General features: G+C 48.1%; 1 protein-coding gene across 1 annotated transcript in view; it reads right to left on the bottom strand.

Moving 5' to 3' along the window:
• Positions 1–19119, bottom strand: part of LOC147891527 (3-hydroxyisobutyryl-CoA hydrolase-like protein 5) — a 106148-nt gene that overhangs the window by 15815 nt on the left and 71214 nt on the right. The window contains exon 10 of the mRNA XM_087388247.1: positions 756–816. Coding sequence (XP_087244373.1) covers positions 756–816 — 61 coding nt within the window. The remainder of the gene's footprint in view (positions 1–755; positions 817–19119) is intronic.

The raw sequence follows: 19119 nt of genomic DNA, 5'->3' as shown, positions 1-19119 counted from the left end.
TTCAAAAAACTTATATTTTCGTGAAGATGCATTCCTCTAGCCATGGCCATGGGCTTTCAAATTTCAAAATTTTGAATACTTTCCTCTTGGAACTCGATACAGTCCTTATGACCAGGTTTAACTAAAATTATCCAACATTATGTAATAAATTGCCAAAAGTGCAAATGAATAAAGCGAAGTGTCAGCTAGGCAGCTTGCTTCATCCATTGTAAAAAACCTTTAGCAAATGGCATTTAATTGATGATTACCCCAAGAGTTCTAAGATCCACGACTCTATGTGGCTGATTGTCTCGATTCGGTCCAGCCAGTAAACTGTGAAAATTCCTTTGATTTAGAAAGATTGTTTGGTAGAAGATGTTTTCAAGTTATATGGGCTACAAGCAATATGTCTCACAGTCTTTGTTCGAGGATACAAGGGAAGTCTAAGAAAAGCAGGAAGGTGATGGTCATATAGTGCATATGCATGTATATATGTACAACGCTATGTATCTGGTTTTGTATGTAAAGATGTAAATTATATATGTGAAAACACATGAAGACCGTATTAAATCTCATTTCACATTTTCTACCCAAAAAAAAAGTCTTTCCAAGCAAAATACGTCCCACAAGGGGGCAATAACACATTTCCAAACTTACCCGGTGTTTAAGCCTGGTAGCTATCAGATGCAAGATTGATCAGCCACGCATTATGAAAGTCTTGCATGGGTGTTATAATAGACAAACTAGAGAAATTTGAGGCTTTTAGTTCCACTTACAAGTGCTGCTAGTATCTCCTCTACGCTGTCCTTTGAGAAGATGTTATTCAATATAGTCTCACTGCAAACATTCCAGGTCATTGGTTATTTCATGTATATATTAAGAGAGAGAGAGAGAGAGAGAGAGAGAGAGAGAGAGAGAGAAAGAAAGAAAGAAAGAAAGTGTATTATTGTCCACTAAAGGCCAAAATGGGCCCATGGGACATCAAGAACTCTGCGTACAAGATAGCACAAAATCAACGTGCCACAAAGAAGAGGCATCGTCGAATATCATCTAAGTGCTACGCAATACAATGCAAGTGAAAGTACATAATGTCAAATCCGAGCCTAAATACAAAGTAAGCTAGATGCAAGGAAACCGCCCCTGGGTGCAAAATGGGGGGATGAGTACAATATGTCAATGCAAAGATACAAGTCCATGTATCACGGAGTCTGAGAACCAAAATAATACTGGAAATCCTGTCCATCGACTCTGCCTCCTGCTATGAGAGTACAAATCTGAGCAAAAGTGAGGTGAGCGGCTGGTGGGGCGAGATCTCGATGAGTAAGTCTCCTCCGAAAAGCTGCCATCATCCTGGATCGTCTGGAGATGAAGCGGCGAGTACGTCCCCTATGTAACAAGATCCTGCGGCGTCTACAAACCATCTCATATGTACATCCACAGGGTGGAGGCATGTGTCCTGTGTGAGCTCTGACCTCCTCGTGCTCCTCCTGATACCTGTCATCTGGTATAGCGTGTGTCTGAGCTCTATCGGGCTGGGCTCTATCACGCTCCGGTCTGTGCTGATGGTCTCTGAGGTAGTGTCGTCGAAGCATAGTGGCCTCCCTGACATAAAGAGCTAGGCAATGCTGATCCTCATAATCCATCACTCGTGAGAGAGGTCCAAAGCCATCCGTGAAGAGACAGTGGAATCTCCCTCTGATCTCATAATATAGCGGGCATCTGCAAATGAAGTGCTCCTCTGACTCCACCTCTCCCATGGTGCAACAAGGGCAGATCCTGGTCTCTCGGCCTGGACGCCGTCCATCCTCCATGCGTCGCATCCTACCAACCTCTATCTCGAGCTGATGCGAAGAGACTCTAAGCTGGCCAAGGGCAATCCTCAGTGAGTGGGACATGTGGATACCTGTGTAGCCTGGTGGAATGACAAATCCATCCTCTGAGATCCGAAGGAAGTGGTCACGATATGTGGCCATCTTCGTCGAAAGCTGCGTGGGATAAATCCAAGTGCGGTACGTATGAAGCTGCAGCAAGTCTGCTCTCGTGACCTGACTAAGCTCGTGGCGAGTCAACTCGAGATGAGGGGCATCTATGCTGTATCGGAAGGGAGGCAGTCTATCCATGTCTAGTCCAAGAGATGTGAGCCACCTAGTGAGTCTGAAGTACCAGCAGTATCGGGCCCCAGATCGTGCCAACTCCATAGAAGATGCAAGTGCTAACCATGGCAACCGAGCTCTGCCTGCTGCTGAGTCTCCAAACTCCCTAACCCTATGCAAATACATGACCGACTGAAACGTTGCATCCAATGCAAGGGGAGTAGCTCCGAACTCTGCTAGCATGATCTCGTGCGGAACTGTAGCCTTGGCCCTAATGAGCCGAGAGAACATGATGATCTGTAACCTCTCTACTCGTCTCCAATCTGCAGCGCCAAGGTCTCCTGCCCAGAAAGGAGCTGCATACATCGCAGCTGGTCTCACCAATGTGTCAAATAGCAGGGATTTCGTATCGGGATGCTGAAAGTGGGACTGAAAACACTGACGCTCAAGATGAGCCAACGAAGCATACCCTTTACTAATCCTATCTCGTGCTGCATATGTCATGGTAAAGATCGGTCCCCTGAAAACTGCCCCCAAATAAGTGTACTCTCTAACAAGCTCAATGGGTTGTCCGTCATAAGTGAAGCAAAACTCATCCGTGCTGTAGATACGATCAGAGGTGTTGAAAACCATAACCTTGGTCTTGCCAAGGTTTACGGTCAATCCCCTGTCCTGGCAAAACCTATGGAGTGCCTCAATATGTGCCTGGAGGCCCTGAGCAGTAGAGGAAATGAGAACCACATCGTCCGCATACAGGAGGATAGGAATGGAGGATCCTGAGAGAGTAGAGCCCACACCGCCTGTCATTTTTATGAACCTCTCTAGCTCATCAATATATAGTCCAAAGAGAGTAGGAGAGAGCGGACAACCCTGCTTCACCCCAATCGTGCTGCATACCTCCTCTGAGAGCCCCTCACGTGTCCGAACCCGACCAGTGACCCTCTCATACAAAGCCATGATAGCCCACTGTGTTTCTCCACTGAAGCCCATCTCGCGAATCCTCTGAAACAATCTGAATCGCGGAACTGTATCAAATGCCTTCCTGAAGTCCACGAAGCAACAATAAAGCCGTTGCCTTCGTGACTTCGCCTCCTCTACTAGTGCCCTGAGTGTGAGAATGTGGTCAAGCGTCGAATGATCCCTGCGAAATCCAGCCTGCCCTCTGGCTCTGAGTCCTGTCGTCTCGGCATGGTCATTTATACGGCTTTCCAAAACTGATGCATAGATCTTGGCCATAACGTGGCCAATCATGATGGTCCTATAATTCGACGGCTCCATAGGGTCCCCCGACTTGTGGATAGGTACTATGGTATTGCCTAACCAGGACTGTGGTAGGCCTGTACAAACAGACTCATTGAAGAGACGGGAGAGAACAAAAGCTAAGGTATCAATCCCAAGGATTACATACTCCGCTTGCAATCCATCATGATCCTTAGCTCTCCCGTTCTTCAATCGGTGGACTGCTGCACGGACACTCTCCGGTGTGAAGAGACTAGATGAAGCTGGCCTAGGGGAGTGGGATAAATCGATATCTGGCTGCTCTGGAACATCGTATAGAGCTGAAGTATATGCAGACCAGACACGTGGATCTGTGATGGGGCTCTGAGACTTCGAGCGGAGGAATTTTCTCCAGAATTCCTTGGAGTCACAGCTGAAAAGCAAGCTTCTCAGCTCCTCCTCATTCCGGGCTAGAAATTGGCGTTTCTTGCGCCTAACCAACCACTTGTAGTCTCTCTTGGTTTCGGCAAGGAGGGGAGACTTCTCCTTGGTCTCAAGGTGAAGTTTCCTGCGGAGTTCCTTACACTCCTCGTCATACCAACCGTTGCAAGGAACAAGACCAACCGGTGGGGGACTAGACGAATGACATGTGGCAGGGAACGACATGTGAGCGGCAGAAACGAGTGAAGTATGTACAAGTTCCCACCGGTCCCGCGTGGATGGTAGAGCATCTAATAGATGAGGACGGAGTAGGCGGCTGAGGTTCTGGCTATATACATCATCAAACTGGTGGTCGAAATGAACCTCATAGTAGGGTTGGCGGTCGTGATAACGAGGGGGAGGTGGGTCATGGGAGACATGAGTCAAAGTAAAGTGGATGAGTGCATGGTCGGCAGAGGGCATGAAGGGGCTAACAGTAAGGCTATGGATGGAAGGGACTAGAGTCGGGGGACCTATGATGTAGTCGATCACGCTAGTACCACGCCCAGGAGCAGAAGAGAATGTAGGCATGGAAGACTGTGGCCACCTGGACAAGCCGTTATAAATCACCATACTGTGCGAGGTGAGGAGCTCCAGTAGCTGACGTCCCTGATCTGTGGGCTGTACTGTGCAGTCTGATGAAGTCCGACAGAGGCTATCATCGTGAACTGCTGGGAGTATGACCGGATCCTCCATGAAGTCATAAGTGAGGGCCTGTCTGTCTGAGGTCCTCGCGTTGAAGTCTCCTAAAAGGATGACTTCTCCGCGACGTGAAAAATCTGCAATGTCCGCTGAGAGATCCTCAAATATGGACTGGCCTGGTCCAGTGGAAGAATAGATCGACTGCGCCGGGGGGAAGTAGCAAACTGCAATAAAAAGATCTCGCTGAGGGGCCCTGCGGCAGATGCGTACCCACAAGAATCGGGCATGTGAATCTGCTCTCTCCACTGTGATGATCCGATCGAGATGCTCTCTGTACAAAATGGCCACTCCTCCAGATCCTCTCACTCCAAATGTCCGGGCGTGCTGTCTGAAGGCAGATCTCCATGTATACCCTGTCACTCGTGGCAAAGGTCTCTCTGGACTCTCGTGTGTCTCCGTGAAAAAGATGATATCTCTCCCAAAGAATGCCCCCCGTAGATTGCCTGGTTGTGCTGTAAAAGAACCATTGCAGTTCCATACAGCGATGCGTAGACTATCTGACGGGTGGTGTGTCCCATGGGCCCTGTCCCGTCAAGCGGACGGGGCAGGAGGTGGAGGTGGAGGTGGAGGTGGAGGTGGGGCTGTATCTGCTGGTCTGCCATCTCTAAGCACTGTGGGAGCACGCCTCAAGGTGCCTGTGATGAGTCTGCCATCCCTAATCACTGCCCACTTGCCCTGAGCTCGGGCTGCATCTCTCTGAGGCATGAGCGCCTTGCGCTCCTCAACCTGTATCTGAGCCATGGAAATCTGTGGGTGGTCTCTGAGTGTCCCTCTCCTCCTGAGGGCAGCTCGACGTGCCTGGGCATCTCTGAATCTGATAATGAGGGGCTGCTCTCTAGTAGGATCCCTCCCGACTCTATATGCTCCTACTATGCCATGATCCTGTACTCCCAATGTCTGAGAGACAAAGGTCACAGCCTGTGTCATCGTGGACTCTGTCGCCGAGGGCAAGATACCACGAATGCGAATGTTGAGGGCCTTTGTGGCCCTCTGCTGTGACTCGGCCAATGTAGCTGATACAGTAGATCTCTGAGGCTATGATGGCTGACAGCGGACTACATCCACCCACTCTGTGGCTCTCTGGACCTCTGTCTGAAGGGAGGTCAAACGCTCCTCAACCGCTGCTACTGCTGTAGTAGGAGATGTATCCATGTGCTGAACGCGAGTCTCGATCTGCTGCACTCGCTCTGTGTGTCCATGAATCTCTCCAGCAAGAGTCCTATGGGTCGCCTGTAAGACCTGGAGATCTGTCCTAATAGATAAGACCTCCCGATCCTGCTGTGTCACCCGATCAGCAAGAGATGCAACCTGAGCCGTAAGTAGAGAAATGGTCTCGTCCTTCCTGTGAAGCATCTGAAGTGCAGCTCGGAGATGGGTCTCAAAGTGCTGAAGCTCTGGCAGGATGTGGCGGCAAGGACAAACAGTGCAAGGCATGGAAGGAGAAAGAGAGGGAGACAAGGGGGAAACCGGTAAAGTGGGTAGCGGGGATGAAGGAGAAGGCTAGAAAGGGGGAGAGAAAACGGGTACCGGGGAAGGAGAGGAGGGGATGGGTAAAGTCTGTAGAGAGGATGAGGAGGAGGTAACCTCTGGCAAAGTAGGTAAAATAGGCAACAAAGGGAAAGAGGTAACAGAGGGCTGTGAGAGGGAGAGAAAAAAGGGTGGAGAAGGGGTAGGAGAAGAAGGAACCTGAGAGGGGAGGGGTGAAAAAAACTGCGGGTACAAAGTAGCTATGGGCGGAAGATGAGATAATGGAGCTGAAACCGGTGAACCTGCGACTGGGAGTGCGGGCACTGCGCTGGGCGGAAGATGAGACAATGGAGTTGAAACCAGTGTACCTGCGACTGGGAGTGCGGCAAGTGCGGGCAGTGCGCTGTCCTTTGTAGAAGATGCGAGTCCTCTTCTACTATAGTGCAGCATCTCGGTCGTGGCGGCCATTGATGTTGCTGCTGTTGCTGCTTCTGTAACATGCTTGACAGTGTCGGCCATTTTTAATTACGGGAAGCCGGTAACATTGAAAAGCGGGAGATGGCGAGCGCTGCCAATGCGCGATGAGAGAGAGAGAGAGAGAGAGAGAGAGAGATTTTAAAATTAAAAAGAAAAGTTGGGGTTGGGGCTGCCCCCAAGAGAGAGAGAGAAAAAAAAAAAAAAGGGTTTGGGGCTGCCCTGAAGAAAAAAAAAAAAAAAGGGGGGGAGGGGGGGGGTCGGGGCTGCAGGTGCGAGGGGGTGAGCGGGGGGGGGGGCGCGGGGGGTGAGCGGGGGGACTGAGCGGAGGGGTGAGCGAGGGGGCTGAGCGGAGGGGTGAGCGGGGGGACTGAGCGGAGGGGTGAGCGGAGGGGGGGGGGCTGAGCAGGGGGGCTGTGGGGTGTTGAGCGGGGGGGCTGTGGGGTGTTGAGCGGGGGGCTTTGGGGTGAGCGGGGGGGTTAACCGAAGGGGGGGTGAGCGGGGGGGGGGGGGGGCTGCGGGTGTTGAGCGGAGGGGTGAGAGGGCTAAGCGGAGGGGTGGAGGGGGAGGTTCCAAGGGGTGAGCGGGGGGGCAGCGGGGGGGTGAGAGGAGGGGTGCAAGGGGTGAGCGAGGGCTGAGCGGGGGGGCTGAGCGGAGGGGTGAGAGGGCTGAGCGGAGGGGTGAGCGGGGGGGCTGTGAGGGCTGTGGGGGCTGAAAGGGGCTGTGAGGGGTGAGCGAGGGGGCTGAGCGAGGGGTGAGCGGGGGGTGAGCGGGGGCTGTGGGGGGGGCTGAGCGAGGGGGCTGTGAGGGGTGAGCGAGGGGTGAGCGGGGGCTGTGGGGGGGGCTGAGAGAGAGAGAGAGAAGGTTTATTAAAATCTTCAGAAGAACGATGGGTCTATGAGACTGTGAAAAACCTGGTACATACGAGCTCTGGTGGTGGAGCTACTAAATGAGCATCCACACCAATGCAAAATGCAAAAAATGCAGAATGGTACTAAGTACTAAGAACAACATAGTCATGTCGGTGGTCGACTATATATCAATCTCATCATCATCATCATCATCATCATCATCATCATCAGGACCTCACGGTGGATGAGGCAATGGAGGCATGAAATCAGTGATAGAGTGTTGTCGGTCACTCATGGGTGCGGCCCTGGCACGTCTCCTGGTCATAGCTCTACACCTAACAAGGGCTACAGTAACCCATGTCGGTCGGGCTCTGACTCTAAACAGGGAGGGGATATCTCCAAGTGTAATTTGTGTGTCAACCCTCTGTTTGAGCTGTCGGGTCACTGGCTCTAGGTCACGGTCATGTCGAGGCCTCGTCTCGAGGGGGTCCATGTGATTTGGTTGAAAAAACTCCGTGATAGAGCTCTGAGAGGGATCAGTCAAGGAAAAAGTATGCTCCTGTCTCCGTGCTCGAAGTATCCTCTCGCGGTGTCTGAGTACCTCATGAATGAAGCCTGTCAAACATCTCTAGTCTGGGTAGGAGAGGAATCAGGCCAAAACCCCATAGCTATCTCTAAAGAGGCAATAGAAACGCCCTCGAATCTCATAGTAAACAGGACACCTGAAGATGAAGTGCTCCTCTGTCTCAACCTCCTACATGTCACATAATGTGCATATGTGCCTCTCCCTGGATAGGCGCTCTCGATACGAAGTCTATGTGAAGAGACCCGGAACTGCCCAATAGAGATCCTCAGTGAGTGGGGTAAGTGAACTGTGTGTATCCTGGGGGGTCGATGAAACCCTCCTCTGTGATATGTAAGCAGTGATCTCTGTAGAAGCTAAGCTTCGCTGGGAGTTCGCTGTTTCCCAACCAAGTCCGGAATGTGTGTAGTTATAAGAGATCCTCACAGATAACCTGGTTGACCTCGTGTGATAGGAGGGGAGAAAACGGAGCGTCCATGCTGTACTGGAAGGGAGTCTATCCATGTGGAGCCCCAGTCGCTCAAACCATCTCTTTGTGCGTGCCAGCATCTCTAGTCCCCGCCTGCAGAAAATGCCATAGAAGAGGACAAGGGCACACCGAACATCATTCTATCATAGGTTTCATGTCCCCCCACAGCACCAATCACCATTGGAACCTCTCTCTATCCAGACCCCCTTATCCATCCTCAGCCGCCCGGTGGACTAAGTTCCTTAGGTAGCATACAGAGGACCACCACGGTGACGCCACTTTATAGATCTTTCTTTGTTCATTGTGTTAAGCATTTCATTGCTATGGAGGATCAAACTTGCTGCAGGATACAGAGCCTATGTTCGAATAGAGGGGAAAGCATATTTCCAAGGAGTTAGAAAACTGCTTGGGTGAGAAAGGCATCATACATCAATGCACAATTCACTGTACTCCTCAGCATAATGGAGTGGCTGACAGGTCACTAATGGAAATGGCCAGGTGCATGATTAAGACCAAAGGACTGCCTCACAGGTTCTAGGTGAAAGCAATGATGTTCTCTAATTATGTTTGGAATAGGTGTCCCACCAAATCACTTAAGGTTATGACACCAAACCAGGCTTGGTATGAAAGAAGTCAAAATGCCAGCTACTTATGTATATTTGGATGTGTAGCATATGCACATGTACCCCAAGAATTGAGGGAAAAAGAGCTGAGAAATGCATATTTGTCAGCTAAAACATTGAAAGCAGGGTTACAGACTCTAACAATCCTACTGTCAAAAAAGCTTTCACTAGTAGAGATGCCATTCCTGCTGAGCCCTTGCTGTATTTGACAAAAATTAGGGTTCATTGGATGATTTGAAGGGCTACTTCCCGTTTCTTTTGATATTGGAGCTGATATGCCTGTTGAAAATCAGAATTTGCAGCGGAGTTCACAAGTTGATGCCTCCATTCAGCCCATGGCTGGTCCTATCACACAGCGAGTTGAGGATGTTGTGGCCCAAGAAAGTTCAGCAATGCACAAGCTAGGACAGTTCTTCGTTGGCTATCCGTATTCTCTAGGAGAGCAAGCTTTCTACACCCCTTCCTGGCCACACACGTCATGACACTAGAGACATTGAGGATGCCATCTGTTTTTGATTCAGTCCAAGTAGTTTGCTGGAAATGGGTGAACCTGGACATTGTGATGAATGCATGTGATAACGTGCATTGGATGCAGGGCATGCAAGTGGAGATTGACTCATTCAAAAAAACCAGACTTGGTATTTGGTGGACTTGCCAACAGGCGAGTAAGCAATAGGCACAAAGTGGGTGTATAAGCTGAATGCAGATCAAATGGATCAATTGACAGGTACACAGCCCATCTAGTTGCAAAGGGCTATGCTCAGAAATTATGACAAGACCTTTGCTCCCACTTCTTGTATGACTACCATTAGGTATGTGCCATGACTGCATTTTATGGTTGGCATATCCACCAGGTGAACATCAAGACTGCATTTTTGAATGGGGACCTCCTAGAAGAGGTATATCTATCTCAACCATAGTTACCAGGAAACAGGAACGTTCCGGAAATTCAGGGTGTCAGAACGGGAACGTTCCGGGAAGAGGAACGGGGGAACGGGAACCGGAATGCCACGTCATACACGACACGTCATCATATGACATAAAACTATGTTAGAAAATGAAAGAAACTAACATTTTACAGCTTTAAACTTTCTATATAAGCTCTGAAATACCCATTAAAACTTTCAAACAGAAAAAAAAAAAAAAAGGGGGACGTTCTGGGGCTGTTCTGGTTCTGGCTTGCCTCTTGGAACGGCGTTCCCACGTTCCAAGAAGAGACAGAACGCTGTTCCCTGGTAACTATGAGATTCTCAACCCATTGGTTTTGTTGTACTGGCAAGGAAGACAAAGTTTGCAAATTAAAGGAAGCCTTGAATGGCTTGAAGCAGGGTCCTAGGCCTAGTATGCAAAGATTGATGCCTCTTTGATCAGCCAAGGCATGAAGAACAGTCCAAATGAAAGCACCCTTTATGTCAAGAAAGAAGGGGGTGATTCGGTCATCATTGCCTTGTATGTTGATGACATGGTACTAATGCCCCCAAAATTGTAGATTTTAAGGATGAATTATAGAAGACATTTGAGATGTTTATTTTGACACTCTCACTTGGGCATTCAATTGTACAAGATGCCAATAGCAGGGGGTTGTTGCAGTCCCAAGTTCATTGGTGAGCTGTTTGAACAGCTCAAATTTCAGAATTATAAGCCTATTACAACTCCTATGGAGCCAGGGCTTAAGTTACCCATGCATGATGAAAATGAGCTGTTTGATGCCACTATTTTACAACCAGGCCGTAGGATGCCTATTTGCTTGTGTAATATACAGCCAGACATCCAGTATTGTGTAACACAGTTGCACAAATTATGTGCAGCACAAATACTTCACATTGGCAAGATGTGAATCATGTTTTCAGATACCTGCAAGGTACTCGATCTCTTGGTTTGCTATGTCCCAGTTGGGTAACTTGCATTTAGATGCTTACAACAATTCGGATTGGGCTGGTGATTTTGGCACTAGGCTGATGCATTTCTTGGTTGAGCAAGACACAATCAACGGTTGTTACCTCATCATCTGGAGCTGAGTACACGGCAGCTTTCACAACCACAGTAGAATGTGTATGGTTGAGATGTTTGTAGGTAGACCTATATGTGTCATTGGAGGAGCCTACTCCAGTTTTCAATAACATTCAAAGTGCCATTGTGATGGCGTGTTTCATGCACGTACGAAACACATAAAGATCCATTATCACCATGTCAAGGAGCAGCTACATGCAAGGGAAATCAGATTTGGTCTTTTGCCCTACACATGAGAATGTGGCAGATCTCTTCAGCAAAGATTTACCTCATGAAAAAAGTCCAAGGCTTCTCACCAAGTTTTTGTATACCTAGATGAATCCAGGAACATTCCCAAACTCATCCCCTAAAAACACAACAAAGTGCAGTTTCAATCTCACGATAGTCACTCATAAGATTGAAAACCATAAACTCCATCATGCATAGCAGGGACTAGCTACTATGACATCCCCACTGACGTCATCAGCATTACCCTTGGTACATTCAAACATTGTCACTACAAGGGGGTGTTAGAAATATTAATCTCGAACGCAGTGGCCAATAATATAAGGGTTAGGGGCGGGCACCTTTTTCCTTTATAAGGTTCCCCCCCCCCCCTCTACCACAGTTAGTGGTTGAGTCAGTGGTACATTTAATTTTGACTCACCTAGGCTCATCCTACGGCTTTAGGGTTTTGTCATGTTGATAGTCCTCTTGCAATCTCATTTAGCTGAGCTCCAAGTTTTTTTTTCCCCATTAAAAAGACTTCTATTAAGTATGAACAAAAGCCACGACAGCAAGAGCTCAAGGCGGAAATACATCATCCGGTACATGAGAAAACACTCCTCAGAAGGAGGTAGAAAGCAACCAAGGTTGAGGCTAAAATGCAATCTCAACCCTATAGTAGTCTCAGAGAAGAAAGAGGAGCTTCCCTATTCCCTAAAAAGTATAGCTCTCCTGAAGAAAAAAAAACGTTATCCTTCTACACACACCCGAACACAACTGAATAGAAATAAAAAGATCTAGAACAACTTCATTTCAACAAGCTTTCTACAACCATATCAAGTTCTCATCTCTACGGGGCTTGTTGGAGAACCAAAAGTTTATTACAAAACACAAAAGACTATCACCGATTTCTCTGAGAAAGAGGCAACAGACCATGCTGCAGTTATAAGAAGAGTCAAAGTCCTTCAGCAAACGGAATCTCCACTTGTGCGTTGAGGCGAGATCAAAGGAGAGATCAGAGGCGCAATCTTGGGCGAGCATCTCGGAGATGATAGAGATGATGAGGAATGTGATTATATCTGTTATGCCACCCGCCATACAATATGCCACATATCTCTTAGTTGCAAGTGAGAATCACCCACCATGCAAACCATGCAAGGGTTGATTTCTCCAACACCCCCCTCAACCCTAAGTTTGGAGAGTAGAAGTCATGAACATAAGGAAAAATACTGTCAAAGGGTTGCACAAAACAAGTGCTTCCCAAAAGTGAAAACGAACCTGAACCAAAACACCCCCCCCCTCCCTCTTTCAAAGATCACAAATGAGAGAAGGAGGACAAATAAACTGATTCGAACATGTCCCAATGAACACAACAAAAGATAAAGATGAAGTTGACGGATCTCTAGTAAGTTGCAAGGCGACTGTTGCCATAACAAAACTGAGAGACTGGTGTTGTCTCTTATTCCAATGCAAACACAAAGTGCTAATTTCACTAGAACGCCCACCCATCGTCAATCGAGCTAGAATCTTCAATACACACGCTTGCAAACTCTTCCACTACATGAGTTGATTCCTTCTTAACCTTTTCTTAAGGTGCTAAGTCGTATCTTTTTTTGAAGCAGTAGTCTTCAGTATGTCCTGATTTCTTGCAGTAGTTGCAATTGAGCTGCTTCCATTCACCCTTCATGGCATTTTTATTCTTACTCGTGGCTGCATATGCATGTACTTCTATCCCTTCCACAATCTTACATATATACATGTACTTCTATCCCTTCCACAGTCTGGCATCGTTCCTCGTCCAATAGTGTAGCAATAATCTCCTCCAAAGTCATGTTTGCATGCAAACAAAAAATCTTTACAATCTCGTTGTAGCTCGAGGGAAGCCTTGTCAGAAGAACTGCTTTGGAGTCATCATCTTCGACTTGGGCACTGGCGAAGAATGGCTTTCATCCGGTTTAAATGCTCTCCTAGTGTAGCTCCATCCTTCATTTGCAAACTAAAAAAACTCCTATTTGAAAAGAATTTTAGAATTTTTTAGTCGAGCACCAAACAATGTATCGATTGTAACCTAGTTGTCACGAGCAGTTTTTGAACATCAAGATGATGATTAAATCTTAATCCTAAAACACGTCCCAAAATTCCTAGAGCTTGCTCATTTTTGTTTTCCCACGTACTAACCTTCTCTGAAGATTCCTGAGCAGCCTTGCCAGTCGGTTTTTTTCTTGTGCCAACAACCACTCCCCACCATGAGATGAAGTCGCAACGTAAGCTGCTATGCAACGAAATTTGTCCCAGTATAAACCATAACTTTCGTAGCTGACTCGACCTTTGTCTCCATGATTTGCCCTGCTCTGATACCAACTGAAGAAAAGGAAACGATATCCTTCTATACACCCACCCGAACACAACTGAATAGAAATAAAAAGATCTAGAACAACTTCACTACAACAAGCTTTCTACAACCGTATCAACTTCTCCTCATCCCTACGGGGCTTGTTGGAGAACCAAAAGTTTATTACAAAACACAAAAGACTATCACCGGTTTCTCTGAGAGAGGCAACAAGCCATGCTGCAGTTATAAGGAGTCGATGTCCTTCACCAAACGGAATCTCCACTTGTGCATTGAGGCGAGATCAAAGGAGAGATCAGAGGCGCAATCTTGGGCGAGTATCTCGGAGATGACAGAGATGATGAGGAACATGATTATCTCTGTTATGCCACCTGCCATACAATATGCCACGTATCTCTTAGTTGCAATTGAGAATCACCCACCATGCAAACCATGCTAGGGTTGATTTCTCCAACATCTCCTAGCAGAGACTGCATGTGAGGACCTCTGCATAGTCGCCCAGATGGCCATCAGAGTATGTATAGTATCCATCCACATATAGGCAAAGGTACAAGAAGGATGGACCTAGGATCCATCCAATGCCTCTATGCATCTCGCTCTTCAAATATGCCGCGCTGAATACTTGCCAGTATCTCCCAAGAAGAGTCCACAGACGCATGTACAGCTCTAAAGGGTGAAGCAGGAACGTCATCCAAAGAGCATGGCTCAAGTAAATGGTGTCGAATCGATCAATCCCAAGATGAGTCATGTCTCTCATAGAAGACCTGGGGCCCCGACATAGAGAGCTAAGCAACTGAGCCCCAAGTCATGAAAAAGGGGCAACAAATAAAGGTGCTGAGAATCCTAGCTATCCCCCTTCAAATAAACCTGGCATGTCTGCAATCACAAAGACAATGCTGAATTGATTTCACAGCAGAAAGGCAACAAGGAAAAGTATGGTCAGCTCCAAATCTAGATCTCCAAAGGTTCACTGCAATCCCGCCATGAATAGAAAGCTAAAAGAAAACAGTAATTTTTCTATTCCTACGGGATTTCCAAAGTCTCCTTCTATATACACTCCCAATTAAGTGCTTTGGAGGACCCCCAACCTCTACAACTCCACAGGAATTTCCTGACATTACTAATAGCGTACGAAAGAAGGGAAGGCTCTTCTCTCGGTGTCCTTTATCAATCCATTCTCATTCCCCGAGATCCCAATACAAGTACTTTATGGGAACACCCCCATAAAGCCACAATCTCCACGCTCCCAAGATAACAAGATGTAGGTGAGGGTCTAAGTTCCACTCTAAGTCTAAGCCATGCTCCACCAATCTAACAATCCTAACCAGCTGCAATGGAATGTGTAATAAAACATTATCTGTTAATCAAGACAGGCTGTCACCCACAAGGACATCAAAGACCAGGGCATCCTCTTCTGCACCACAGACCGCAATAACCTATAGAGGAATGCTTGCTCCCGAGAAAGCGTCCATCCAAGTGGAACATGAAATAGGCATATCATCTATTTCCATCCAATCCACTGGAATGGCTGCATCAATCTGCTGAATTCTTCCTACACTCCCTCTTAGATTGCTTACTAATTGAGCCTTATAGTCCTTTCGAAGCTTTGTGAAAGCTTTTAAGGACCCCACTGTGGAGGCAGGATCCCTTTCCCACTTGGACCACTACATATAGTGTGAGGCACCAAGTGGTCTGCCATGATCATCAAGTATGTTGTCGTTCCACATGACAGGCTGCCTATCCATCTCTTTATGAGAGGAAAGGGGAACTCTTTGAAGAGTTCCTGAAGCTAGCCCAAGCATTCAAGATAGCAGCCATAAGACGGGACAAAGGAGACCTGAGGTGAGCTGAAGTGAAAATCCATCTGGTATTGTAACTCCAATCTCCTCCTGAAGTTGGCGTATAGGACTGTATGCTATGCATAGAGAAATCCTTCCACGGCTCTTGTCCTGCCATAAGTCCCCTCACCACCATCTTGCATGGCAAGGCACTACATTGTAAATCCGGATCTATGATGTTAAGACCCCCTTCCCGTGTGGGGAGGATCACTGTCTCTCAAGCCATCCTGGCTATGGCATCCAATGTGCCATCAAGTCCATTCAATAGAAAATTCCTTACGGGCCTCTTGAGCTGAGTGATACACTAGCTAGAACGGCACCAACAAGAACAAATAAACCAAGCCGTGGCCAACAAGACTTGATTGACCACCACAACCCTGGATGCAAGATCAAGCTTGGCTGAACTACCTCCCATCTGAGTCCAAAAAGACTCTTGTGCATGAAAGGCATACTTTGCTCTCTGATCTAACAGTGTCTACTGATGAGCCCTTGTTGCGGCAAGGCGCTCTTGAATCCAAGAATCTATAGGCCTCTTATGCTCTTTCCTTTGCCAACTACTGGTGAACTCCAACCTCAGTCTGATATCATTGCTCCTCATGGTAGAAATCACTAACACCGGTGAGGGCTGCAACTACATGTGAAGGGGATGCCTGTCCCCCATGAGTGTGAGAAACCCAAATCTGCAATGCTCCCTCTATGAAAACCTCCTCTGCAATGCATACAAGGCATCCGGAATCTTGAGACTAGTAGAACGTCCTCTCACATGAGGCTTCGAATCATTAGTGCCACGGGAAAATGATCTAAAGTGGATACCCTGTCCAGAGCCCAATCATCCACATAAAATCTATTAATCCGTGCATGGATTGGCATCCTATTCGACCACAAAAACAAGAGTGACTGTGGTTCAAAAGGCATCATCAAAACATGCATCTCTACCACTGATTCAAAAAACAAAGGCATCCCATGCTGCTGTCTCCAAGGAGTGCACCCTCTCTACCCCCCTTCTTATCTGAAGGCAACACCACCATATTGAAGTCTCCTCCAATCACCCATGAATCTGCAATGGGGGCCCAAGAAAGAAGCTCCTTCCACCTACGAACACGATCCCCTCTGTTATTGGGTGCATAAAGGTTGAGGAAGCCAACCTTATGTCCCCCAATCAAAAGAAGAATCCACTGAGCTCTAGAGGGAATCATAACTCCGTGTCCATCACCCAAGGGGAGGATAGAATCTGAAACTGAAATGCAAGTGCCAGCTGCAAGTGACCAAAAAGTATAACCTGAAAGCATCTTACCTGACTTGGAACAATCCCTGGCATCCAACTTGTATTCTTGGATGAAAAGAACGTCAATGGGACCCCCAGTAACACGTGGACAAAGCTGATTACGAATCAGCTGCCTACAGCGGAGATGGGACACACCACCAAGGCCCTGTATGTTTCATGTGACAATCCTCATCGGTGGGAGGAAGTCAGATCAAACACCTTACCCGATCGAGTAGCAGAAACAAACCTCTTGAGGAGAAACCCTCCTCCCAAGACTGGTAAGGGGAGGGAAATCCACAAGGGGGAGAACACCAACACCTGTGGGAGGAAATGCTCGGTCGATAGGAAATCCAATAACAACATCACCAAAAGTGAAGGGAACAAACTCCTCCACAATCTCCCCCATATCTGCTAGAACTGAAAATGAATTTCTGTGCACCATGCCTGTAACTGGACTGCGTAGAATCATTGCACTCAAAGAAGGTGAAGGTGATGAAGAAATCCGAAGACCAGAACAGGAAGGGAGATGCTCGAGTAGAGGGCGAGGAGTCAAAGTATTTGCATGAGAACCATCACTGGTCCTATCAATGGCTGGGCCAGAGGTAGAGTCTGAGGTACCTAATGGTGCCTCCTAATCTATAAGAATGGCCACCTCAGTCGCAACCAAGCCTAGAATATCCCCTGCCGAAATCCAACTGGATCCTAGCACACAAGGGGCGTCCTCCAAACTATAGGTGGAGGAGCAACAACTCTGACTGCAACCCGGACGGGGGCAGCTGGTGCAAGGCGTGAGGAGGATCCTAGGAGCTAACTGTGTTGCTCAAGAAGGTCTAGTAGGACGCGCCAAAGGGGTAGGACGGGAAGTGGGAGCCAAAGGAGAGACATTCCTAGGCCTTTTCTTCTTCCTTGAGCAGTCTCTAGCGAAATGACCAAGGGTCCTGCAAATCCTGCACTAATCCTGTCTACCTACAATCTTTGAAGCATAACGTGGGCATCCGTAATGTAAGGGTCAGTGACAATGACCCTAACTGCCCCTATTGAGGATGAAAGCATGCCAAGGAGGGGGGGGATCTCTGTGACCGCACCAAAGAATGCTCCGATAGTGGCAAGTTTGTTGATGGTAGACTTGAGAGAGGCCGGGAAATCAGATAAAGAGAGAGGTAGCCCGACTATCCTCCTCAACAGGATCTAAACCCAAAGTGAAGGGTGATTAAAAAATCCTTTTGGAAGCTAGCGCCAAAGGGTTAGTAGCCTGGAGCACCAAAGCAGTGGCCTCAGAAGAATCGAAAACCACCTGGAAGAAGCCTCATCCCAATAAGCATACATCTGGAAGGCGAGGAGCGAGATCTTCTGGTAAGGCTGCAAGCATCCAATCCCTGGCTTGTGCTATGAAAGTGTGGGACCTATGGATGTGAGCGAAAAGTGACGTAGAGCTTTCAAGCTCTACATCCTTTCTGAGCTGCTGCAACTTATCTTTTGAAAAGATAATTATCTTCACGGCCAGTGGAAGCGGACAATGATTGACTGAATGAGAATCCTTTCGTCAATCAAGGTGAGGAGGCCAACTTGAACATGGTGAAGCTCCGTCCGTCAAATCTTGCTGTGCAGAGAAGTAGAACCTCTTTTCTCCACAAGGAGAAAGAGGGCTGAAGGGGAGGAAGGAGCTAGAGAGGAGTAGAGGGTAGGGAGGACAGAAGGCTAGAGAAGGCTAAGGAGGAGTAGAGGGTAGGGAGGGGAGAGGAAGGAGCAGATAGGATGATGAAGGGGACGGTAAGGAAGCTGAAGAGGAGGCGGAGAGGAGAGTAGCAGGGGGGGCGCGTTTGCAGCCCGGGAGAGGGGCTGGGAGGGGGTGGGGGAGCAGTACGGGGGTAGGAGAAGGGCTAGGGAGGGGCGAGGCAGCAAGGCGAGGGGAGGCGGAGAGGTGAGGGAGGGGCGGGGTAGCAGGGCGGTGAAAGGAAGGGACGGGAGAGCAGGTCGGGTAGGGGGAGAGCAAGGGAGAGGGGGGCGGGACAGTGAGCAAGCTAAGGGAGGGAGGGGGAGAGGCTGGGAGGGGGCAACAAGGGAGGAGGCGGGGAGGAGCAGTGCTTAGAAGAACTTCAGCAATCCATATGGTCCATTCTTGTTTCGATACTGCTGTTTTTTTGGATGGCTCCACATTCTATACCTATCCACCTCCATAGACACACAGCTCTATCCCATCGCCTCTCCCCTTGAGGGTTATGCACTAAGTTCATTGCATATGGGATTAACCTCCTAGCCCCGATCTTAGCAAAGCTTTTTGATGAAGCTGTTTGTTTGGGGTTTCCACACACTTGGACCATTAACACTATCTCACCCATCCACAAGGCAAGGGATCCCATGAGCCCGGAGAACTACAGGACCATTATGATTAGACATGTCATGTCCAAGATTTATGCATCGGTACTTGACTCCGAGGTTAGTAGACTTGCAGAGTGTCGAGGACTTAGAGCAGCAAGACAGGCCAGATTCTGGCATGATCATGGAACCATGGAC

The sequence above is a fragment of the Dipteris shenzhenensis genome, chromosome 17 (assembly GCF_047967505.1).
Source record: "Dipteris shenzhenensis isolate YYH24624 ecotype China chromosome 17, Dip_SZ_1.0, whole genome shotgun sequence".
NCBI lineage: Eukaryota > Viridiplantae > Streptophyta > Polypodiopsida > Gleicheniales > Dipteridaceae > Dipteris > Dipteris shenzhenensis.
Note: the sequence above shows the minus strand (reverse complement) of the source record. Positions and strands in the feature narration are given on the sequence as shown.